Source organism: Monodon monoceros, unplaced genomic scaffold (assembly GCF_005190385.1).
Source record: "Monodon monoceros isolate NGI ecotype Baffin Bay Population unplaced genomic scaffold, NGI_Narwhal_1 Super_Scaffold_19, whole genome shotgun sequence".
Classification (NCBI taxonomy): Eukaryota; Metazoa; Chordata; class Mammalia; order Artiodactyla; family Monodontidae; genus Monodon; species Monodon monoceros.
The window spans coordinates 51,350,359-51,376,022 of NW_021703775.1; the positions used below are offsets into that span (position 1 = coordinate 51,350,359).

At 35.6% G+C, this 25,664-nt stretch overlaps 1 protein-coding gene across 3 annotated transcripts in view; it reads left to right on the forward strand.

Moving 5' to 3' along the window:
• SRBD1 (S1 RNA binding domain 1) overlaps window positions 1-25,664 on the forward strand; it is a 227,307-nt gene that overhangs the window by 56,369 nt on the left and 145,274 nt on the right. For all 3 annotated transcript variants that reach the window (XM_029232198.1, XM_029232199.1, XM_029232200.1), the window contains exons 13-14: window positions 1,374-1,464; window positions 2,192-2,299. In XM_029232198.1, the coding sequence (XP_029088031.1) occupies window positions 1,374-1,464; window positions 2,192-2,299 (199 nt within the window). The remainder of the gene's footprint in view (window positions 1-1,373; window positions 1,465-2,191; window positions 2,300-25,664) is intronic.

Below are 25,664 nucleotides of genomic sequence, written 5' to 3' on the forward strand. Positions count from 1 at the left end.
TTTTTCCTGAATCTATTGAGCTATCATATGGCTTTTATCCTTTACTGTATTTGTATTGTTTATAGAATGGTTCTTTTTAAAATTTTATGCACACATACATACATACATGCATATGTATTTTCAGTCTGTTTTGGTAAGACTTTTCCAAGAATTTATCCATTTCATCATTTAATCTAAATTAACATCAAGTTGTTTATAATAATCTCTCTGTATCTTTTAAATTTGTGCTGAATCTCTAGTTATACTCCCTTTTCATTTCTAATATAATTTATTTGTGTCATCCTTTCTTTTACTTGATTGGTATAGCTAAAAGTACGTATTTTTCTTAAAATGTGATTTAAAATTTTAAGCTTCATTGGTCCTCTCTGTTTTATATGTTTTTTTTCTATTTCACTAATTTCTGCTTTTTTAACTTTATTATTTTCTTCCTTCCACTTCCTTTGAGATTATTCTGTTGTCCTTTTCCTAACTTCCTAATTTGGTCACTTAGCTCATTATTTCTGTTCTTTAGGAGTTACCCTCAAATTTTAAAATATATTTCTGTCTGAAATATAGTACAGAGAAGCTCACAGTTCATAAGTATGCAGCTGAAAAAATTACATAAGGTAAAGAAATTTACATATCTACAACCCAAAGGAAGAAATAGAATAGTATTACAACACTCACTGATATATAGTAAATATTCAGTAAATGTTAGCTTTTACTATTTTTTTTTAATTTTATTTATTTTTTGGCTGCGTTGGGTCTTCGTTGCTGCATGCAGATTTTCTGGCTTTTTCTAGTTGCGGCAAGTGGGGGCTGCTCTTTGGGTGGCTACTCTTCGTTGCGGTGCGCAGGCTTCTCATGTGGTGGCTCCCCTTGTTGCTGAGCACAGGCTCTAGGTGTGTGGGCTTCAGTAGTTGTGGTGCGCGGGCTCAGTAGTTGTGGCTTGTGGGCTCTAGGGTACAGGCTCGGTAGTTGTGGCGTACGGGCTTACTTGCTCTGTGGTATCTGGGATCTTCCTGGACCAGGGCTTGAACCCATGTCCCCTACATTGGCAGGTGGATTCTTAACCACTGTACCACCAGGCAAGTCCCAGCTTTTACTATTTTTGATGTTAAGTGTTATTAAAAATCATTTCTCTTTTAGTATCATGGCATATTATCTAGTTGATAATGATTTTTGTATAGCAAAACAGAGTTCTAATAACTTTGGAGGTAACAAAATTTCAGAATGCTTAAGGGGGAATCTGATTAAGGAATATGAAAGATTCAGACTGCATTTTAAAAGATGAACCAGTTCCCTTTTCATTTCAACTTGCTTAATCAAATCAGTGGTGTGTTACGTTTTATAATTTCTTACAAAATGGCCTTTTCTTTTCATTTTTTCCTAAGGTCAGATACTTCATACTGATGTGGTATACTTGCATTGTGGACAAGGCTTCCGAGAGGCAGAGAAAATAAAGAGGCTTTTGCTGAATTTCAAGTATGAAAATAAGTAACCTTTTGAGTATTTCAGTGGCTCAGCCAATCAGAGATATCTTTGAAGTCCGTAATTTGGTGGGAGGGATTAAGGGAAGTGCCTTGGTGTTAGAAAAGGAACCATGTAAAACAATGCTGGGGCAAATTGCTGGAGAACTCTACATTTGGAGACTCTGGAGGAATGCTACTCCCTTCCTCTGCCACCTTCACTAAACAAAGGTGGTAATATGACCAAAAGTGAGATTTTAATTCTTCAGTTTGGGCCTTCTCTCTCTCTTTCTTTCTTCCTCCCTCCCTCCCTCTCTCTCTTTCTTTCTTTTTCATGGATCTGAGGAATGGATGTGGCAGTAGTTAGAGAAGCTTCAGAAATTACTTGAAAACATATCACATAATTCAGTCATAATTCTTTATTATGGCTTAGAATGTTCCAGAGTTTACTTACTCATGTCTAAATTTCATTCCTTCTAGATGGGAAGAAAGCTGACTATTCTTGAGATTGTGTGACCATAAGACATTTCTCCACTGCCTCCTATAATACCAAGTGCAGGAGCAGTGTCTTTGATTCTACATAAGTCTGCGTGGCCCCTGTGAGATAGTGGAGAGATTGCTTGGATATATGAGAGAATAAGAGCATCATATAATACTGTTCGTGCATTCTGTCCATTTTCTCCTGATTGATTTAGAAGCGTGCCTTGATCTCATCCAGTTTCTCATTCTGTTTCTCCTTGAAGCTGCAGCACAGTGGTGATTGGAAATGGAACTGCCTGCCGGGAAACAGAAGCTTACTTTGCTGACCTGATAATGAAAAACTACTTTGCACCACTGGACATTGTTTACTGGTAAGGATGTTAGGAATGTTTGTTTTCTTTGAGAGGCAAAGGAACTTCTGAAGTTCCTTCTGTGATAAATTCTCCCTTGTCTTTTTAAGATGTACTTCTTATTTGCCCTCATATCACTTCTTCCTATTCATAAGAGCTTTGCAGGACAATGTAAAGTGTCTGCCTCTTGGAGAAATTGGCATTTCAGTATCCTGAAACCACTCACAGATGCAGCAAGTTAGGGCTTACTTGAATTCATGGGATTTTCCAGGCAGTACTTTGTGTGATGGCTCTAGCTAACTAGTGACTAATAAGTAGAATGGTGTATAGGTCTAGCAGCTATAGACCATGGATAACTTAGCCTTCTTCTCCCAAAGTTTTGATGACTATGAGTCATTGGCCTTCAGAACTGAGAGCCAAGGTAAGTATTACAAATTAAAAGAGTTTCTTTTCTTTTTTTTTTAAGCATTTCTGATGTTCCTTTCTTGTTAATCTCTTCATCACATGCTCTCATTTTGTATAGGCATACAGTTGACTTCTAAATAACTTTGTATTAGCATGACCCATTTCTTTAGTCCTGCTCCTAGATCTGTAGTAGTTTTGCTGTCATTCACCATTGTTTCCTTACTTTCCCTTTGAACCTCAAATAGCCACCTTTACCTTTTCCAAAGTATGGTAGAATGCTAAATCCTAAAGGGTTTAATTCAGGAGAGAAGATAGTTATAATAGATGATATCTAGGGGAGAGCATGTAAGAGCCATCTCCCACTGCTTTTTGAGAAATGTAATAACTAAGTATAGTCAACTGATAAGTATGGGATCAGGATCAACAAAACAAAACCAAAAGCCAACACAGGAAGAAGAATTCTAGGATCCATTCAGATAGGCCAAAAGAGAGGGGTCTTGTATTTAGTGTAATATTCCGTGTGCCAAGAGTATAATCAAGATGTTAGAAAAAAAAATGCAGAGTAACCAAAGGGGATTAGAAGGTCAGGGACAAACTGTAGGTGCCATGGGATCGTGGTTCAGTAAAGGATCAGGTTGAATAGTTTGGCTCAGCTTTTTTCCCTCTCCTTCTTATTCAGTTTGGTCTGGGAAATACTGTGGATCTTCTCTATTCTGGGAATTGCACACATACCCAGTCCTTTTGAGAACCTACCACAAGGACCTGACATAGCAAATACAGTTTATTTCAGGCAACTTCTTTGATTTCTTTTTAACTTGTTCACATTAATTGGATATAAATATCTTGGGTACATTTATAGTGATTATAAATAGAACTTTCAAATTATTAGAAACATTAAATAGTGAAGACTTGTTGGATTTCATCTGAATTTGCTTACAGAGGCTCTCTTTCTTGAACTTGCAGCAGTATATGGTAGTAGAAAGAGGATGAGCTTTGGAGCCAGACAAATCTGGGTTCATCTTTTGTTGTCACCATTTACTAGTTATGCAAGTTTGGAAGACTTACTCTGCCTCTCTGAGTTTCTCTTTCCATCATTAAAATGGGGAATGCTTTTGCTTTCAGTAACATTTTGAAGTTTTCTTTATAATTATTTTTCATATTCAATATTAAAACTTTCTTTTATATTTCTCTCTTTTTGTGTTTGTATTAAGAATTACTTTACTACGTTACTTTATATCTCTATGAAGGAGCACTTTTTTAATGTTAGTTTGGTCCCCCAACCATAGTACAGAATTCTTTCATTGTTTATAATTAGCTTTTCAGTTCATTTTCTTGGATTTCAAGAGGTACGATATGGTCATATCATCTGCAAAAGATGATGAATTTATCAGTTCTTTTTCTAGTTTTATACCTTTTTATTTTCTTCTCTTTAAAGGTATCATGCAGTATCTTTGAAAAGCTATTAAATAGTAGTAGTGATAGTGGATTTTTTTTTCCTCCTTTAATTTTATTAGAATGCTTCTAGTGTTTCCCTTAAGTATGATACTGCCTTTTGTATATTTTTTTAAAAAATCTTTTAAAGGAAATAGTCTTATTTATGAGTGTTTTAAAAATACTGATTCCTGTTTTATTATACTTTAAAAATCAAGAATAAAAGATAACAATGCTTTTTCAGAATTTTGCCATAATAATTTTTCTCTAAAGAGGTTTTTTATCCTCTTTTGATCAATATGCTGAATCGTAAAAGTAGTAGATTTCCTACAATTGAACCATCTCTGCAGTTCTGAGTTGAACTTTTCTTTGTCGTAGTGTATTATTCTTTTAATGTACTTTTGGAATATATTTGCTAGTATTTTATTATGTGCTTTTGAAATCCTCAATGATGCAAATACTTAATCAGAAGTTACAGTGTGTGCTTTAGGGAATCAGCTGTTCAACTTCATTTTGTTATCATTTTGCCAATTCAACATGCCTTTATGAAGAAACCATATTTTCTCATCTAATGGTTTGAAATTACACCGCAAACTACACTTAAGTTGAAATTCCCATGCTTTCTCTAGCAGTCATTTTCAACAGATAATCTGAACAGATTGTCTTGAACAGATAATCTGATAGGCATTCCTATAATTCTGCTCATCCTGGAAAACCTTTTCCTGACACATCCACCAACACATTCCTTCTTATCTGTTCCTTCTAACAGCTTTTGCCCTGACCTACTTGCCATAGATTAACATACACCATGATTTATCTTCTAACTTGTAAACCCCATGCATCCTGACCCATCCATCCAACTTCTCTCTGTCATTTCTCTTAAAATACCTTGTAAACTCTGATACTTATATCTCCTATGGAGGAAGTCATCCAGAGCTTCAAATCTCAGTTACCAAAGGAGAAAAAAAAAATGGATTAAGTTGTAGAATATAGCTACGCTAGATCTTAGTTTGTCACACATGTTTAAAGTTGCAAGTGTTTGTGAAAAGAAATTCTACAGTATTATATGTGTCATTTGTTTTAAGTATGTGCTAGAATGATCTGTTCTTTTCAATCCTCTGGCCCATAGTAGGCGGTCACTTTATTTTTTGAGTGTCTGAATATTTGTTCCCATTCATTTTAAAACGTCACACTTGATTATTTTCTTCTCTCTTTTTTTTTTTTTTTTTTTTTTTTTTGCGGTACGCGGGCCTCTCACTGTTGTGGCCTCTCCCGTTGCGGAGCACAGGCTCCGGACGTGCAGGCTCAGCGGCCATGGCTCACGGGCCTACCCGCTCCGTGGCATGTGGGATCTTCCCGGACCGGGACACGAACCCGTGTCCCCTGCATTGGCAGGCGGACTCTCAACCACTGCGCCACCAGGGAAGCCCTTCTCTCTCTCTTTTTTTTTTTAAATCCATTTTTCCTTGGTAAAAAATAGTGTTTTCTTTTGTGTAGCAATGGTAAAATTTATTGAAATGTAGAAATGGCTAGCTCCTTATGAGACATTTGTGTTTATATGCACTGTATCTGGTTTTTCCTACATTGATACCTTCTTAAATCAGGGTACTATGTTTTACTTATCTCTGCCTCCTTCACATTGCATATTTCTGTACTTATAGATGCATCTCAATAAATATTACTAATTTGAATTGTCAAATATTAACAATACTATTTTTAATCAGATAAGTCTTTTCAAGGCTATAGACAGGAATTAATGTCTGCGACAATTACGGAAGATTTCCCCTCTGCTTAATGCTTTGGTAAACCTATGATGTACTGTTCTCTGTATTTTTTCATTGATACAGAAATTTGCATTTGATGGATTATAGACTTATATTTTGCCAAAGATAAATGATGATTTCTGAAATAAAAGTATTGTATGGTTAGAGTTATATATTTATTAATGAACTATGAAAGAATTATAAGTAATCTCTAATACTTGCTGTCATATTTTAAACCATGATTGGCAAGATTCATGCTGATAGTGGAAACATTGTTAGAAATCACAGCATTATGTACATTCTGGAGAATCAGAGATACATGAAACCCCTCAAAACCTGGGAGCAGAAAATGGAAAATAAAATTTTGTGCTGTTAATTCAGACCCCATGCTTAATGTTTCTACTCTAAAAGCTGCAATATACGAATGACTTTGAGCAGGCAAATATAGAAAAGAAGATAAATTAATTTTGCTTCCGAATGACGTTATTCATTAGCATAGTGAAAAGAATTAGAAAATGGAATGAACCGATAAGGTGTGGTATGTGACGACAGAATGAGGAAAGGGAAGGGGAGCTGTAGTGGAGGATTGGAGTTTTAATTTTTGAGGTTAGATGTATACCAAGGGGCCTGGTCAGTGAAGGTTAAGCAGGTAGCCAGACCCTATTAGGAAAAAAGCGTTGGTTTTGGACATCTGTGGAATACACATTGGACCTCTTTCTTATTCTTTTATTTCAGAAGCATACCAGACATTTAACAGAAGGAAGATATAATTTTTTAAAATTAATTTATTATTATTTTTGGTTGCATTGGGTCTTTGTTGTTGTGCGCGGGCTTTCTCTAGTTGTGGCGAGCGGGGGCTACTCTTTGTTGCGGTGTGCGGGCTTCTCATTGCGGTGGCCTCTCTTGTTGTGGAGCACGGGCTCTAGGTGCACGGGCTTCAGTAGCTGTGGCACGTGGGCTCAGTAGCTGTGGCTCGCAGACTATAGAATGCAGGCTCAGTAGTTGTGGTGCACGGGCTTAGTTGCTCCGCGGCATGTGGGATCTTCCTGGACCAGGGCTCGAACCCATGTCCCCTGCATTGGCAGGCGGGTTCTTAACCACTGCGCCACCAGGGAAGCCCGGAAGATACAATTTAAGGAATCATAGCTCTGTTGCTTGAGATAACTTGATGTACCTTTCAGAGTATAACTTAATTGTAGGGAATAGATTGATCTTCAAAGGGTAAACTCATTTGTGAAAACTGCATAATAGTGAAGCTAATGAGAACCTTTTGATTAAAATTTAAAAAACATATTTCTTTAAAGATAATATTTATTATAGATTGATTGGAAAATATAGATAAGTGACAGGATTTTCTATTATCTAAACCATTATTTATATTTTAGAGCATATTTCTAGATTTTTCTTGTGGGCGTGTGTGTGTGTGTATTATGAAAAGGAACTCACTGTACATGGTTTACAACCTTTTCACTACTTAATATATTATCATCTTCTCATACCAATAAACCTGTCTCTATTTCAGTTTCATCATGCATAAAGTGGAATAATAATAGTACGCATCCTATAGAGTTATCATTGAATGTTAAATGAGTTTATATATAGTATAAAGGGCTTAGAACAGCACATTATTATTGTTATTAATGAGATCAAATATCTTTTTATATATTTATTGGCCATTTCTGGATTTTTTGTGTGTGTATGGATGGCTTGTTTGTGGCCTTTGCCCATTTTATTTATTTATTTATTTATTATTTTTGGCTGCATCGGGTCTAAGTTGCGGCACGTGGGATCTTTCGTTGAGGCACTGGGCTTCTCTCTAGTTGTGGCACGCAGGCTCCGGAGTGCATGGGCTCTGTAGTTTGCAGCACACCGGCTCTCTGGTTGGGCTCAGTAGTTGTGGTATGCGGGCTTAGTTGCCCCGCGGCATATGGGATCTTAGTTCCCTGACCAGGGATCAAACCCGCGTCCCCTGCAGCAGATTCTTTACCGCTGAACCACCAGGGAAGTCCTTTGCCCATTTTTTTTTTCTTTAAGAGGTTTTCATCTTGTTCATAATTGGTTATCTTGTTCAGATTTGTAAATGTCTATAGTAATGATTAATCTGTCATAATTTTTTCAAATTTTGCTAATCATTTCCTCTGTTTTTGTGTTTACAATTTGAGCTGTATTTCATATCGAATTTAAAATATTATTTTCTCAGATTTGTCTGACTTTTTCTTTATGGCTTTTGAGTTTTGTATTATGCTTGAAACTTTTAAGTCTTCTGACTTTTTGTTTTGAAGCCACAAAACCTCATTATCCTCAGTTACTTGTATGGCTGCTTTGAAACTTTATTCTCCAAGAAACCAAAAATTAATGAGAGAACTTCAATCAGCTTAGATAACAGAAACAGAGAGTAGAAGGCTGTTAGATAACCTGAGGGTAGTTTTGAACAAGGAATGGGTGCTGATTTCCCCCATTCTTTCTTAAGGCCTCTCTTTTCGCCAACTCTGGTGTTCTGTAAACAGCAAGAGACACCTGATTTCTTCCCTTCCTTTTCCTCCCCTCCTCTCCTTTCCTGCTTCCTTTCTCCTTCCCTCATTTTTTTTCCTTCTTCCCTCCCTTTTCCCTACCTTACTTCTCTTGTTTGGTTATACCATATTTTTGACATCTCCTGTTGTTTGACAGCTGGATTATTTCCAATCTTTGATGTATCTTTAGTTTTAAACCTATCAGTACAGACTTATTGACCCTAATTTCAGTATTTATTTATAGGCATGTTTAGTATGGTGTTTGTAATGAGCTGAGGAGAAAGGGCATTTCTGTTTCCAAATTTATCATTGACAGCTCAGTCAGAAGAGTATAGCTATGTTGATAAGAAATAAAATATCAAATTGTTTATTGTTCCTTTTTGCTATTAGGTAGCATTTATACTGCTTTCTTTATTTATTCTACTTAAAATTTATTGGGATTCAATTTGTTTTATATATTCTTGCTTTTTGTCCTGTTTAAGTAATGTTTGGAAAAACTAAGGTCACTGTGATTTTCCTCTGTGTTTTGTTTTAGAAGTTTTATAGCTTTAAATTTATTTAGGTCTGTGATCCATTTAAAGTTAATTTTTATATATGATAAGCAGTTCTTTTTTTCTATATGGCTATGAATTATTCCAGTACCATTTGTTGAAAGATTTTTCCTTTCCCCATTGAATTGCTTTGACATTTTTGTTGCAAATCAACTGCTCATAAATGTATGGACCTATTTCTGGAGTCTATTCTGTTTAATTGAGCTGTATGTCTTTACACTAATCTTTGTATCTTTAATACTACTCAGTGCTGATTTGTGTAGCTTAATAAGTGATGAAATTAGATAGTGTAGTCCTTCAATTTTGTTCTTCTTTTTCAAAATTGTTTTGGCTATTCTAGGTCCATAGCACTTCTACATAAATTGTAGAATCAGCTTTTCAGTTTCTTCTAATGGGCCTGCTGGGATTTTGATTAGAATTAAGTTGACTCTATAATTTAATTTGGAGAAAACTGACATCCATCCATTTAATTTTTAATTTCAGTTATATTTTTTATATCTAGAAAGTTTATATTTTTCAAATCTGCTTGATCATTCTTACAGTTTTTTACTTGTTCCTGAATATATTTTAAACCTATCTTTTATTTCCTTAGTCATACTAAGAATTATTATTTTGCAGACTGTGATAATTCTGATATCTAAAATCCCTGCAATTCTGTTTCTGCCATCTGTTGTTACTGCTGGTTCTGCTTTGTTTCCTTTTCTGTTCAGTTAATTTTTACTGAAAACTCCTTATTTTCATGGAACTTTGTCTGTGGGAATTCATGTAGGCCTGGATTGATTGTGAATCGCTTGAAAGAGGAGTTGCATTTGCTTCTGCCAGGCTCCTGTAGACACTTAAATTCTCAGCTTGAATTTTTTCCTGGCCACCCAGGTCGTGTGAATTTAGGCTGCAAACGAGAGAGATGGCTTATGGTTCCATATTCTTATCAGAGATTCCTCCTGTGACAAGGTTTGAGATAGTCCATTTTTTATTGCAATATCCTGGAGTTAGGGTACAGGGTATATACTTTGACCCTTATACTGCAGGTTTAACCCTTTGGGATATCGGCTTTATATGTGGGAAGGGAGTTGGGGGAATCATTTGTTACTATGATCTTAGGTGAACCCTAGGTTTTGTCTTCTAATCCTCTAGTTCTGTGAAGCTCTCTGAGGCCATAAAATTCACCTGGCTCAGCAATGCCCTCAGGTGAAAGTCAGCTTCAGAAATGAAGGTTCCCATGTTCTTTTTTTTAGCTTGAGTATTTTTATTTTCTTGCCAACTCACTGATGCATTTAAGAAGCTGTATTATATCTAGTATGTTTAGTTGTTTTCAGTAAACTGTTGATCCAGGTAGCCAATCTTCCCTATTACTGGCAACAAGGTCAATACTTGATTTTCTACTTTTAGTCTACTTTAAATTTCAAATTTGGCATTTTCAGACAGCAGAGACATAAACCATAAGGGAAAATTAGAAGATGATCATTTTAAATGATTTACACTTTTTTTTTCTTTTGGCCGCACTGCTTGGCTTGTGGCAGTGAAAGCTCCGAGCCCTAACCACTGTACTGCCAAGGATTCCCTCAGTTTATACTTTTGAATTAAGAATTACTTGTTTCTTTTACTTGTTTCCTCTGGGTATGAATGCCTGTGAAACATGTGCGTGACATTTTTCTCCGTCAATTTAATAGTCTTTTTTTTTTCTTTTAAGCATGCTTAAAAGGGTTTTGAAAAATCTAGGAAAATACAAAAAGGAAAATAAAAATAATTTGTAATTCACCACTCCGAGAATGCTGTTAATATTTTATTATACTTTATTCTAGTTATTTTAGTTATGTATTCATTTATTTGACAAATATTTATCACATGTAAATGATTAATTGACTGAGGTAGACTCAGTAAGGTACAAGAAGAAAACTTAATTTCTATCCTACTCCGTAATCATGTTTGGAGTAGTTCTTTTCATCCTTGTCTGAAATAATGGAGAGATCTCAGCTTCTTCATTTCCTTTTAGTCATTAGAACAGTCTCATTTTAGCAATCAAAATATCTTCTCTAGTGTAATAATCAAAGCTCCAACTTGAGATAAATTAAATTCCATGTCCTTCTGGGAAATACTACTTTACTGTAGGGCTTTGCAGGGGGCTTGTTTAGCTTCCTCTTTCTTCCCTTCTTATTCTTCTCTTCTCCCCAATTCACTAGCTGAATTTTCTCCAAGTTTAGTCCTCAGAGTTGAGAATAGGGAAAAGGAGCATAGTCTTCCAAAGTGGGGACAGTTGCAGTCTAAGGATAGAGTCCTCTCGGTGGCCCATTTACCATTGCTGATTCATTCTTCCATGGGCTGTTTTTGAAAAACTTTTGTTTTTGTTTTCTGAGATTTTCACCAACAGCGTCCTTGAGCTGCCATCCGTGTGACTTGGCAGATATCTTCTCTGGCTGACTGGTTCCGACTCTCCTTCTTCAGATCCAGGCTTCAGACAGGCTGCTCTTCTCTGGTTCCCTTTGCTACTCAGTGCTCTTGGACAGAATCTCTTTCAAGCTACCTCCCACTTCCTCCTGCAGGCCTGATTGGTTCATACATCCTTGCCTACTCTCAAAGGGGGAACAGCAACTTATCCTTAGTGCAGCTGTCCCCTTTTTCATTCTCTTTCTCTCCTATGCTTGTTCTTACCTTTATTCTCTTTCTTATGTTCACATATTGGTTGGTCCCAGTGAAGCCCCATCACTTGGCATGGGGTGAGTGGGACACTTTCACATGAGGTATTGGAGCAGCCGGAGAAATGCCACAGCATTCCAACTATCTTTTTAAAGAAATTGTCTCTTTCAGCTGTAACTCCCTCCTGTCCCTCTCCTCAAACACGTACCCATTTTATAGGACGAAGTTGGAGGATTGCTAATGTTAGCAAAACAGGCTTTTGGGACTTGAGCCAGAGCAAAACCATCCCATGTGCTCTCATACAATCAGCAAAGTACTGTTAGTACCAAAGTGTATGGCAGGCACAATACTATGTGCTGGGAGTAAGAGCAGTGAACAAGACAGACAAGGTGCCTGCCTTCTTGAAGCCTTTATTTTAGTGAGGAAAACAGATGAAAGTGTGTGTGTGTGTGTGTGTGTGTGCGCGTGTGTGTGTGTGTGTGTGTTTGTGTGTATACTATGTCAGTTAGTGATAAATTCTATATAGAGAATTAAAAGCAAGGTAAGGGGATAGAGAGGGAGAAGAAGTGACATTTTTTGGTAGATATAGATATAACAAATATTCTTTTAGTGATAGGAATTCTATTTGTGTGGTATGGTATATGAGATATATTTTAAGGAAACCACCCAGGCTGAAGTAAAGTGTGATGAATTTATATCCTCATTTATCTACAGCATCCAGATTCATGTCCTTATTATCCTCATCTTTTCCACGTCATATGAGCTCTCTAGGGCCATGTTTTTCAAATTGTAGGTTGCAGTCCATTGGTGGAAGGTGAAGGCAATGTAGTGGGTCCCAACAGCATTAAAAAAAAATTCAATAGAAAAGAATAGAAAATAGAGTTCATTTCATATAGTACGGCTAAGTATTATTTCATGAATATTTGTTTTAGTTACATACATGTATTGTGTACTGGGTTGACATGTAGAGAGTATTTCTTATTGTCAACTCTTTTGGGTTCCTTGACCCAATTTCAAAGTGTGTGTGTGGCGTCCCCCTATATATAGTCCCCCATGTATAACAAGCAGTGCTCTGACACCAGCTGGGTGTCCTACCATTCAATTCAGTTCTTATACTATCTACCAAGAAATAACATCAGATTCCACAGGTTAAGGGCTCATTCCCACAGGACTGTTAACTCCGCCTCCACCCCCCACACTTCAGATGCCAGTCCCAAGCCCAGGTTGTCACCTGGACTTCTGACCAGCTAACTGGCTGTAGATTGGAGTTCCCAATCGAGTAATTTCGATTAATTTGCTAAAGTGGCTCAAAGAACCCAGGAAAACCGTTTACTTACTTAAGTGGTTTATTATAAAAGGATACTATATAGGATACAGATGAACATTTAGATGGAAGAGATGTGTAGGACAAGGTGAATTAGCTTTAGAGCTGGAACAGCCTAAATTGTTTTTTGGATATTAGTTTGATTATTATGCTTAATGACAAGTTGAGGTGTTATAGTATTTGTCCCACTTCTTTCTACAGCGATGGCTTTAGAAAATGTGCTGTGATATTCTAGGACTTTGTTTCCTTTCACCTACTGATACTCCTTCCTCCATTTCTTTGACTATTATAAACACTAGAGTCTTGTTTATAAGGCTTACTTTCTGGGATGTTTGTGAAATTAAGTAAATTTAAAAATAAAATTGTTTTACAGCCAGTGTAATTTATGTTCGTTTTGTTGAAAGGGCCAGAATATTTTTTAAAATATACCTGTATAAGTACACCATTTCAGTGAGGTGTGTTGGAAAGGAGACGTAAGGAATGAATAATTATGGTGTGTGTGTGGTTTTAAAATACTATTTGGATTCAGATTCAGTTTGACAGTTTTTGATCAAAATAAAATATGTTTTAGCAGTTTGTAACCCATGTGTTTCTGCATCTCCAAGTCCAACTTAAGTATCTGCAGGAATTACCCAGCCTCCCTCTCCCCCACCTTAACTCTTGGAGATCTTTGTTTATTGACTTAGATTAGAACTGGCCTAGAGCCCAGTGATGGTCATTTCACGTCTTAAGGTTTTTGGTTACAAATCTGCTTTTGTTGCCAGATCCAATAAAGATTCTTGGTTGTTTTTGTTAGTTTTATTATAAGTTCTTGCCAAAGATACAATGCATTGTAACCAAAACAGATGTTCTGTTTAGACAAGTGTATTTGCTATAACAGAACCAAAAATGTATCTTAAATATGTTCAACATTAATGTAAGAACTGATGAACTTTGGAATGTTATGAGTGTTTTTGATAACCTATAGAAATGAAAGGAAGACTGCCTTATTTTGAACAATTGTTTTATATTTTTTCTCCATCCATATCAGTTTGTGTATGTACAGTCTTATATTCTTAGATCCTCCTCTAAACTAACATTTTACTATGATCTTGAAAGTAGAGTGGAGTTCACCAATTTCATATATACATATGAAAATACAAATAACATAGTTCTGTTATTTCTTAAAGTACGTGCATCAGATAGATGCTGTTTTGTCATAGACACATTGTTGAGTAGAAAAAATCATTTTTCAGATTCTAATGCTTATAAATAGGTAGGTGAAATAATTATACATTGATCTTTCAAAAACTCATGTATTTGGTGAAGTTAGCAACCATATTATAGGGTTGTAGTGTAGATATTTTGGAACTGTAAGTGACCGTCTCTGTGATTAGAGCCCAATTCAGTCCTGATTTACGCTGAATTCTGTGTTATAGTGAACACAGATGTATAGTGAATACAAGAAGAATGTATTCCTATTATGTAATTTTACTTCTTTTTTAATCATAGTTCCTAGAGTAAATTAGATGTGTAAATGCATTATCAACAAATTACTGACAGAATGAGTTTTGCCTTGACATTGTCAACTCTTTGGCCTATTCTGATTCATATTTTTCTCTTTTCTTTGGCATTAAACAGCTTGCTTTTCTCCCTCACCTTTGGCCAGCATTGTATTCAGTTGATTATTTGGGAACATTAAAATTTTTTTCTTTATGAGAATTGTTTGGGTTGTGCAGAATCACTATGGTTCTGTTTCATAGTTCAGTTGCATTAGAACAATGCAAAACTGCTAGAATTCTTTGTTGTTGACATCTTTTTCATTTGGTTATGTAGAACTTGAAGATTCTGGGGCCAGAAATTGGTATTTGTAAATAGTTTTTGATCCACCTTATTTGTGTTTTATATGTTTTTTTTTTTGAGGGGGGTACCTTTTGATTCTAATGTATTTTATGTGGCTAAATCTTTGTGTTACGCTTTCCTAACTTATTGAAATACCACTTTCAAGTTCCCCACATCCGTACATTTCTAAGGTTACATCCAGCTTAATTCCCATTACTTTTCCGCTTCACAGCACTTGCATTTTGAAGGGACCCTAACATTTGGGTTCACATTATGATAATTAGGTTTCAGGGGCATAGGGGATTAAAGATGTCTCAGGTCTAGTTGCAGAATAAAGTTCAGAAGCACTTGTAAAACTTGCCTGATTGGTGGGTAGAAGAGCTTTTATTTATTCACTACTCATGCAGCATTAATCCGTATTTCATCAGGTACCTACAGTGCTGTAATTCTAGATGTGACCTTGGGACTTGATTTACTTCAGCTCCGTTTTCTTTATTAATGTGCCATGAAAGAGGTACATGAAAGATAGCCAACATCAAAGTACCTTTTAAAGTAAAATGGTTGATAGGAATTCCCTGGTATTTAACACTGTCTGTCAAATGTTTCAGCTGGTTTGCATCCTTTTACAAGCTATCGCTTGCTGCACTAAAAGAAATTTAAAGCAGTTGTTTCCAGTCTGGGGGGGTGCTTTACGGTGGCAGTGGTGGTGGTGGTTGAGTGGCAATGGTTAGCTAGAGAAGAGAGTGAATGAAAAGTTAAGGACATATTCTTTTTCAACTGTGCTCCTCCCACGATGGCTTGTTTTTGTGTGTTCCTTTGGGCTGGGGGGTGTTTAGTCCAATGTGGTACTTATGATCAGAGTGATGAGGCACTTATCTGGGTTATAAGAAGACTGAAGAGGGTGACCAAAGAGAATTCATTAGACCTCTGTGAAAGCAAGAATAAAAGGCAGTGTCAGTATCTTATTAGAGATTGTTTAATTAGTTTAACTTCACAACTTGTTTATTCTTTACTGAGCCAATTGAGAAGAAGCTTTTAAACATAGTAATGTGGGAAACTGAGTCTTAAGAAGAACAAAGGAAACAGGACTCAGAGGAGGTTTGCCATATGTGTTGTGGAATATTTATTTTCCTGTAAACGCCTGTTTTAGAGGCTATTTATTGTCTCTGTTCTAGGCTGAATATATGGGGTAGAACTTCTCGTAGCTCAGTTTTGAAATTGATTCCTTCTTTGTTTCACAAATATTTGTTGGATGTTTCTCTTACTTAAGAAAAAATATTTAAAACCATTTTTGCTTTTTAGATAATCACAAGCATTGTCTGTGGATCTGTTCCTATCATCTTTACCATAGAACTAAATCAGAATAGTGAGGAATAGAAATTGCAGAATGTCTTATAAAATGAAATTTACTTGTTTCCAAATTTATACTTTATTTTCAACTTATTAACATAACCTTGACTTGTGGAAGTCTTTTAAAATCTATTGTAATAAAAACTTTTGTGATTAGTATCTGTTAAGATGTATTTTTATAGTATTAAAATGCTTTAAAAATAGCATATTCTGCTGATATTCTTTAATTATGTTTGCATTTACACGTTTAACTTTTTATTCCTATATGGTGGGAAAATAAATTATAACCCAGACCTGGTCTTGGTGATTTATTGAACTAAAGTGTTTGGCCTATAAAGTATAAGAAACCAACACTACAGTTGACACAGAGGAGTTTGGTAATGGCCTTTTCTTTCTAAGGAAAGCAGATATTTGAGACAGACTGTCAACGTAGAATGAGCTACAGAGGTCTCCTGAAGGGAGATAGTTTACTTAGTATATGTCGAAAGTGAGCAGTGTATTTAGTTTGCATGGCATTTGAGTCTGTGATTAAGGAAGGAGGTGGGAGAGGTACATCTTGTCCATTTGTTGATATAGGAAACCCAGAGCTTGCTGCTGTTGCCATAAGCCATATATGGCCCACCCCTGGCATTAGAAAGACTGGCCTCTGGGGTTGAGAGAGATGGAAATTAGCAAATGGATAGTAGAATGAAAGCTGGAAGATGTGTAGATTTCCATTCATGCCACAATTTTCTTCAACCCCTTACCCATCCTCCCTTCACAGTTAACAGCATCTTCTTTTGCATATAAGATATGTTCCTTTAATTTTTTTTTTTTTTTGTGGTACGCGGGCCTCTCACTGTTGGTAGCCTCTCCCGTTGCGGAGCACAGGCTCCGGACTCGCAGGCTCAGCGGCCATGGCTCACGGGCCCAGCCGCTCTGTGCATGTGGGATCTTCCCCGACCGGGGCCTGAACCCGTGTCCCCTGCATCGGCAGGCGGACTCTTAACCACTGCGCCACCACGGAAGCCCCCTTTAATAATTTGACATGACTCATCATAGTCATAGGGAATTGGGAGACAATGAAGCATGACACTGCCTTAAAAAGTCATCAGGATCTTTTTTTGCAAGGATTTTAGCTTTTCTGAGGCAGAGTTGTGGAGTCTTTTGGTTGACATAGTGACTCATGCTTTGACGGTTTTTTTTTTTTTTGAAGTTTTGTGTATCCTATCTAATTTAGGACTAGTATAGTTAAAAGCACATGATTTGGCCCTACTATTGCATTTATTATTATTCAATATTATTGCATGATACTCAAACTTATTAACTATAAATTAATGTAAAGCTTGATTGATAAGAGTCAACATAGTGAAGGGTTGTAAGTGACATTTATTAGTTACTTAGTGATAAGCAGTTTGAGCTTGGAGGTGAGTCACCAGCTTAGCAGTTGATCAGTATATTTCTGACTGATTCTTACGTTTACTTAGTTATCTCATTTACCCAAAACTCTACTATTCTTCGAAGTATTTTTATTTTTCCTTTCAACATAATTTTCACGAACCGCAGAAGGGGCCACAAGAAGTTAGACTACACTCCCAACTCCCAACAGGTTTAAATTCAGATAGTTCCATGGTTTAAATCATGATGCTGCCATTATTGTCATTGTCATATTCTACTTGCTATTTTAAGTGACACTTAGTAACATATTGTGGATGTCTCTGGCTCAGAATTCAGATGTTGGTGTGACCAAAATGCAAAAACTTTGAGGAAAGATATAGATGTGAAGAAACCTCTATAATGTCTTCAATGTATAACAAGAAATACTTGAAGGATGTTCATTTCTATTCAAGCCCATGCTCTAATTTCTAGGATTCAATGATTTCCTTCTCTTCCAGGTCCTAGGTTTATTTTAAATTAAAATTCACTGGTTATATAAGAAGAACCCCGATACCTGTTTTCTTTCTTATCTCCGCTCCTTTGTTAGGGGAGCCCTACCTCTTAAGCCTTTTGGGAGATTCTGTGTCTGGTTCTAAAAATGAAATGCTACTTTTAGGTGGTTTAGACTTTGGTGGGAAGAGTAATAATTAAAATTTCTATCAAGAAATTGGTCTTTTTTCTATTTTAATAAAATTTTGTTGGGTGCAGAAAGACTGGAAGGATGTTAAGGACCTCTGCTCAAATTTTTCAATTTGGGACTCGATATTTTTCTCATTCATGGTTTTTGGCAGGCAAGTATGAGAAGTTGATAGAGAAAACTGATCTGAGACTCTCTCAGGAACATGTTGGACTTTTGAAGTATCTTAGATTTTTCAGGTTTGATTTCTTCCACTCTTTCATTATCTTACTGCTTTTTTTTTTTTTCTTTTCTGTCTTCCTTCTGACTACCTTTCCTTAGTGAGAAGTGACAGGTTTTTGTTAAGTGGAAAAATGTAAACTGTATCTGTTCTGTTGAATTTAATATCTTGAGGGGGAGTTTGTCTCCAAAATCTGGTGTATGCACAGCATCCTTTTTTTGTTACTACATAGAAGTGAAATATTTCAGTTACCCTTTGGTCGAGCTCATCTGGACTCCTCAGTTTCGTATACTGATATTTCTCCCACTGTTTTTGAATGATCTTACTTGAACTTCTGCTAGTCATCCTTTCTATGCATCCTTCTTTGCTCTTAGACAGCACCCAAATATTTTCTTCATTCCCTTTTTCTTCTCTTTATCTTCCTGTATCTTCTTTTCCTTGATAATTTCTCCATCCACTTCTGGGACTTCATCTTTTGCATCTCTGGGTTCTAAATCTACATCCTTAGTTTCTCCAGAGATCTGGACTCAAATTTCAGTGGCTTGCTGCCAGTCTCCTGAGTATCCCACTGTTTCAACCAAACTTAACTCCTTGCTTTGGCTCCCAATCCCAGTTTTCTTCATGTGATTTTGTTCTTCTTTAAGCCCCTCCTTCGCTGATGGGCTAGCAATTCCTTGGGCCCAAAATTGGTAATCTTTTATTTCTTTTTCTGCTATATACTCCATTCGTACTGTCAGCAAGTCCTGTCAATTCTCCCTCTGGAATGTTTCTCCTGTTTCTTTCTTTCAGTGTCTCCTGTTTGCTGGTCTTCTCCCTTTGAGGGTTAAGGCTTAAGCCTTTCATGAGCTGGCCTCAAGCTACTTTTCTAATATAATCTCTTATACTTCCTTTCAACCCAAGGCATGATCTTCATCATTCAAGCATTTGTAATCCAAGTCTACATAGTTACCTTTCTGGTATGCCATTGATGCCATTCATTAAGTAATCATGTAATTTAATCTTATAATCAACAGTTGATTCATTATAAGAATTAGCACAGTTATAATTTATAAGCCTATATTTTATTAAATGTAAGCTAAAATATATCCATTTTCAATATTTTATTTTGCAAGGTAGTCTCATTTAAGTCCTCCCCTGATCTGCTCCTTTATTTACAGTGATATTTTGGTTCTTGTTTTCAGTGGATTCCACTTAAGTGTCCTTTCTCCTCTTACCAAGTATCCTCAGTTATCAGTAATTGTTATGTGCCAGGTAAATTGGAATATTTGTTCTTTGAACATGTGTGGTTTTATTTTTTCTACCTCTTTTGTAGTTGAAAGAACAGGCTGTGGAGCCAGATTCAAATTACAGCTTTATTTCTTACTGCCACAATGACAAGTTATTTAATCTCTCTGTCTCTTCATCTCCAAAGTGGAGATAATAATAGTATCTACCAAAGGATTTTGGTTAAGATTATATGGGGTAGTACATTTTAAAATACTTAGAATAATGCTTGGCACATAGTATGCAATTAATAAATATTAGCTGCTACTATTTTTATTATAACTACTAAAAAAACGGAATACCCTTTCCTCATCCTCTGCCTATTACAATCCTACCTATACTTCAGGGCCTGTCTGAGGTGCCACATCCTCCATGAAAGTCTTTTAGGTGCCTGCGGTTGGAATTAATCTTGTCTTCCTTTGTATTCTCATAAAACTTTCTATGTACTTCTACTATGACACTTAAAATATAGTGTTCTTTGTACTGTTCCTACTGTGTAACTGTTATCTGGAAAATCCCTGTGTCTAGGGGAGGCATTGTTGTCCATGCTTTTAGAAGAGTACCGTGTTCAGTGTTTTGCCTGTGCTGGTACTCAGAAGTGTGAATTGATTTAAAACTGGTTAACCCCTCCCTCTACCTGCACATATGTATGTGGAGAGTACGTATATATATTTATTTGCATACATAATTCTTTTGGGCATCACGTACTCCTGTAAGGACTGTGGAGGATACAAAAAATAAAAGGTGTGTTTTCCAGGTTAGAACCAAATGTTATCAGTACATTAAAAAAAATTTTTTTTAATATACCTTACAAACAAAAGAAAATGTATAATTTAAACAATTATATATTGTGTCCTCACCATTCAGCTTTTAAGACATATAACATTATCAGTACTCTTCAAGCCCCCTGTCTGTCCCTCCTTCAACACATCTCCTGTCTCCCCTGCCAGAAATAGTCACTCTACTGAACTCTGTGTTAGTAATTCCCTTCCGATTTTTCATGATGGCTCCTTTATAGAAATAGAATCCTACTGCATGTATTCTTCTGTGAGTAGTTTTTTCTTTCTTATCCAAGATTACTTCATAGACTCATTCATTTTGATATATATACATATATAACTGTGATTCATTATTTTTAGTGTTGCATTCCATAATTATACAGTATTTTTCTATTCTAGAGTTGATGGACATTTGGGTTCTTATTAGTTTTGTTTGTTGTTTTGGAAGCCTCAATTCACTTATTTTGTTTAAATACCACCTTTATTGAGATATAATTCACATACCATGCACTTTACCCATTTGAAATGTACAATTCAATGATTTTTAGTATATTTACAGATATGTGCAGTGATTGCCACCGTCAATTTTAAAACATTTCATCATCTCAAAAAGAACCCTGTTCCTTTAGCTATCACTCCCCATCCCCTTCCTCCCAGCTCTAAGCAACCATTAATCTACTTTTTGTCTCTATAGATATCTCTGTTTTGAACATTTCATATTAATGAAATCATAGCATATATGGTCTTTTGTAACTGTCTTCTTTCACTTAGTATAATGTTTTCAAGGTTCATCCATGTTGTAGCATGTATCAGAATGTTATTTTTTATGGCTGAATAATGTTCCATCATATGGATATACCACAGTTTGTTTATCCATTCATCAGTTGATGGACATTTGGGTTATTTATACTCTGGCTATTATGAATAATGCTGCTGTAAACATTCATGTACAAGCTTTTGTGTGGACATGTGGGGAATTGCTGTGGTGACTCTTACGTCTAATTGGCTGAGGCAGTGCAGACTGTTTTCCAAAGTGTTGGTACTGTTTTACATTCCTAACAGCAGTGTATGAGGGTTCTGACTTCACATCGTCACCACACTAATTATTTGACTTTTTGATTTATAGACATTCTAGTGGGTATGACGTGATGTCCTTGTGGATTCAGTTTGAATTTCTTTGATGACTAATGGCGTCCAGCATCTTTTTATATACATAGTGGCCATTTGTATAAATTCCTTGAATACATACCTATTCAGATCCCTTGCTAATTTTTCTTTTAGATTATTTGTCTTTTTATTACTGAGTTTTAAGAGTTCTTTATAAATTTTAGATACAAGTCCCTTATCAGATGGATGATTTGCAGATACTTTCTTCCATACTGTGGATTGTCTTTTTTACTTTCTTGATGATCACATTTAAAGCACAAAAGTTTTAAATCTTGCTGAAATCTAGTTTATCTTTTTTTTTTCCTTTGGTTGCTCATGTTTTGAGGTCATCTAATGTAAGAATCCTTTGCCAGATCCAAGGTCATGAAGATTTACTCATATGTTTTCTTCTAAGAGTTTTATAGTTTTAGCTCTTACATTCAGGTCTTTCATCCATTTTGAGTTAATTTTTGTATATGGTGTAAGGTAAGAGTCAATTTTCAGTTTTTTGCATGTGGCTCTCCAGCTGTGCCTGTGACATTCATTAGAAAGACTGTTTTTTCCCCATTGGATGATCTTGGCACCCTTAACGAAATCAGTTGACCAAATAAGTGTAAGTTTATATGTGGATTCTATTTTATTGATCTATTTGTCTATCCTAGTGCCACTTATCACACTATCTTGATTATCATTGCTTTATAGTAAGTTTTGAAATCAGGAAGTGTGAGTCCTCTGCTTTGTTCTTCTTTTTCAAGGTTGTTTAGGCTATTCAGGATCCCTTGCAATTCCATATGAATTTTAGAATCAGTTTGTCAGTTCCTACAAAGCAGTCAGCTGAGATTCTGATAGGGATTATTGAATGAGTAGATCAATTTGGAGATTATTGGAGATTGTTATTATTTTTTAAACATTAAGTCTTCCAATCCATGAACATGTTATGTGTTTCCATTTGTTTAGATCTTTAATTTCTTTCAACAGTGTTTTACAGTTTTCAGAGTAAAAGCTTTATACTTCTTTTGTTAAATTTATTGCTATTTTATTCTTCTTGATGCTACTATAAATGGAATTTTCTTATTTCACTTTTGGATTGTTCATTTCAAGTGTATAGAAATACAACTGATTTTTGTAATCTTGTATCTTACAACCTTGCTGAACATGTTAATTAGTTCTGACAGTTTTTTAGTGTATTCCTTAGGATTTTCTCTATATTAAGATCATGTCGTCTATAAATAGAGATAATTTTATTTCTTCCTTTCCAGTCTGGATGAATTTTATTTTATTTTACTTTTGCCTAATTGCCCTAGCTAGAACCTCCAATACAGTGTTGAATAAAAGTGGCCAGGATAGAATCCTTATCTTGTTCCTGTTCTTAAGGAAAAGCATCCAGTCTTTCACCATTAACTGTGATGCTAGCTATGAGGTTTTTGGGGTTTTTTTAAAACATGTCCTTTATGTAGTTGAGGAAGTTCCCTTCTTATCCTCATTTTCTTAGTGTTTTTATCATGAAAGGATGTTAGATTTTGTGAAATGCCTTTTCTGTGTCTATTGAGGTGATCATATGAATTTTGTTTTTTATTCTGTTAATAAGATATATTACATTAATTGATTTTTGGATGCTAAACCAATCTTGCATTCTTGGGGTAAGTCCCACTTGGCCTTGGTGTATAATTCTTTTTAATATGTTGCTAGATTTGGTTTGCTAGTATTTTGTTGAGAATTTTTACATCCATATTCATAAGAGATATCAATCTTGTTTTCTTGTGCTGTCTTAGCCTGGTTTTGGTATGAGGGTAATACTGGCCCCATTGAATGAGTTGGGAAGTGTTCCTCCTTCTATGTGGAAGAGTTTGTGAGGAATTGGTGTTTTTTTTTTTGTTTTTTTTTTTATGTTTGGTAGAATTCAGTCCTAAAGCCATCCGGTCCTGGTTTTTCTTTGTGGACAGTTCTTTGATTACTGGCTCAGCATCTTTATTTGTTACTGGTCTATTCAGATAGTCTACTTTCTTCTTAAGTCATTTTCAGTAGTTTTTGTCTTTTCAGGAATTTGTCCATTTAATCTAAGTTATCTAATTTATTGGTATTTTTCTTATTATTCCTTTAAAGTCATTTTTTATTTTTATAAAGGTAATAATGTCCTCTTTACATTTATAATTTTAGTAATTTAATTCATCTCTTCTCTTCTTCATCAGTATAGCTAACAGTTTGTTAATTTTGTTGATATTTTCTAAGAACCAACTTTTTATTTCATTGAATTTCTGTATTGTTTTTCTGTTCTCTACTTCATTAACTTATGTTCTTATCTTTATTACTTCCTTCTGCTTGTTTTAGATTTAGTTTGCTCTTTTTCCAGTGTCTTACGTGGACATATAAGTCTTTATTTGCAATCTTTCTTTTTTTTAATATAGGCATTTAGAGCTGTAATTTTTCCTCTAAGCAATCTTTCAGCTATATTCCGTAACGTTTGGTATGTTTTGTCTTTATTTTCATTCAGAATACTTTCTAATTTCCATTTTTGATTTTTTTCTTTGACCAATTAGTTGAGTGTATTGTTCAGTTTCCCTATATTTGTGAATTTCCCAAATTTCTTTCTCATTTCTAATTTTATTCCATTTTGGTTGTAGAACATACTTTGTGTTATTTCTATCCTTTTAGTTTTTATTTGTTTGTTTATCACCAGCACTGCTTTAACTTTTTTTTTTACTATAGTAAAGTATACATAACATGTTATTTATCATTTTAATTATTCATAAGTGTGCCATTCAGTAGTATTAAAGATATTTGCAATGTTGTGTAACAATTGCTACCATCCGTCTGTATCCAAAACTTTTTCATTATACCCAACCCAAACTTTGTACCCATTAAATAATAATTTGCCCAACCACCTTTCTGCCCACCCCTAGTAACCTCTTTCTCCTTTTGTCTCTATGAATTTGCCTATTCTAGGTACCTTAAATAAGTGGACTCACATAATATTTGTCCTTCTCTGTCTGGCTTCTTTCTTGAGCATAGTATTTTCAAGGTCCATCCATGTCGTATCATATATCATTCCTACCAGCAATGCACAAGGGTTCCAGTTTCTCCACATTCTTGTTAACACTTATTATTATCCCAGGTTTTTTTTATGATCGCAATCCTAGTAGCTGTGATGCGGTATCTCATTGTGATTTTGATTTGCATTTCCATAATGACTAATGATGTTGAGCATCTTTTCATGTGCTTATTGGCTGTTTGTATGTCTTCTTTGGAGAAATGTCTATTCAGGCCCTTTATTCATTTTAATAGGCTTGTCCGTCTTTTGTTATTGAGTTGTAGGAGTTAGTTATATATCCTGGAACTGGTGCTCTCTTCCACTCCTTCTCAAGCTCTTTGCAGCTTTTTGGCTGCATCCTGGTGGTGAATGTGGAGATCTTGAAGCTGTCATCAAAGATGCCAAAAGCAAACTGCTCTTTGGCAGTGTGAACAGTTGTGAATCTACTTTCTCACAAGGTATCCTGGGCTGCCAGGGGTATCTCTTCCAGATGCTATTCAATCAAACCAGATTCATAACTTGAACAGATATACTTCTGCAGGCATGGGCCTGACTGAACCCAGCAATAGCACAGAAGCACCACTGGGGCCACAGAACCTGCTGCTCCTGATTTTGCACTGCCCACTGCTGACTGCTTTTGGGCCCTCCTTGACTGACATCTGGAAATGCTTTTTTTTGATTAGTAATTTCCTGGGATGTAATTTTCCATTCTTTTACTTTTGTCTTTTCTGTGTCTCACGTTTTAGATATATCTTTTTTAAACACTAAGAGCAACTTTATAAGGTTGTTGCAGGGATTAAATGATTAAGTATTTTGAAGAGTACTCCACTACTGTGTAGCAAAGGCAAATTCCATCCTCTCTGAAGGGAAACCATGTTAAACTCAGACATCAAAGATTTTTCTGGAGTTAAAATTCCAGAGAAAATTAATCCATGCTTAAAAAAAAAATCACGTAATATATGTGCCTGAGTTAGCAGAAGTAACAAATTTACTTTTGAACCAACAAACATGCAGTTGTTGGGATTATCACATAAAGAATATAGTGTACACGTGTTGAATGTATTTAAGGAAATAAAAGAGAGTAGAATGGAAGAGAGGGAGAGCACAG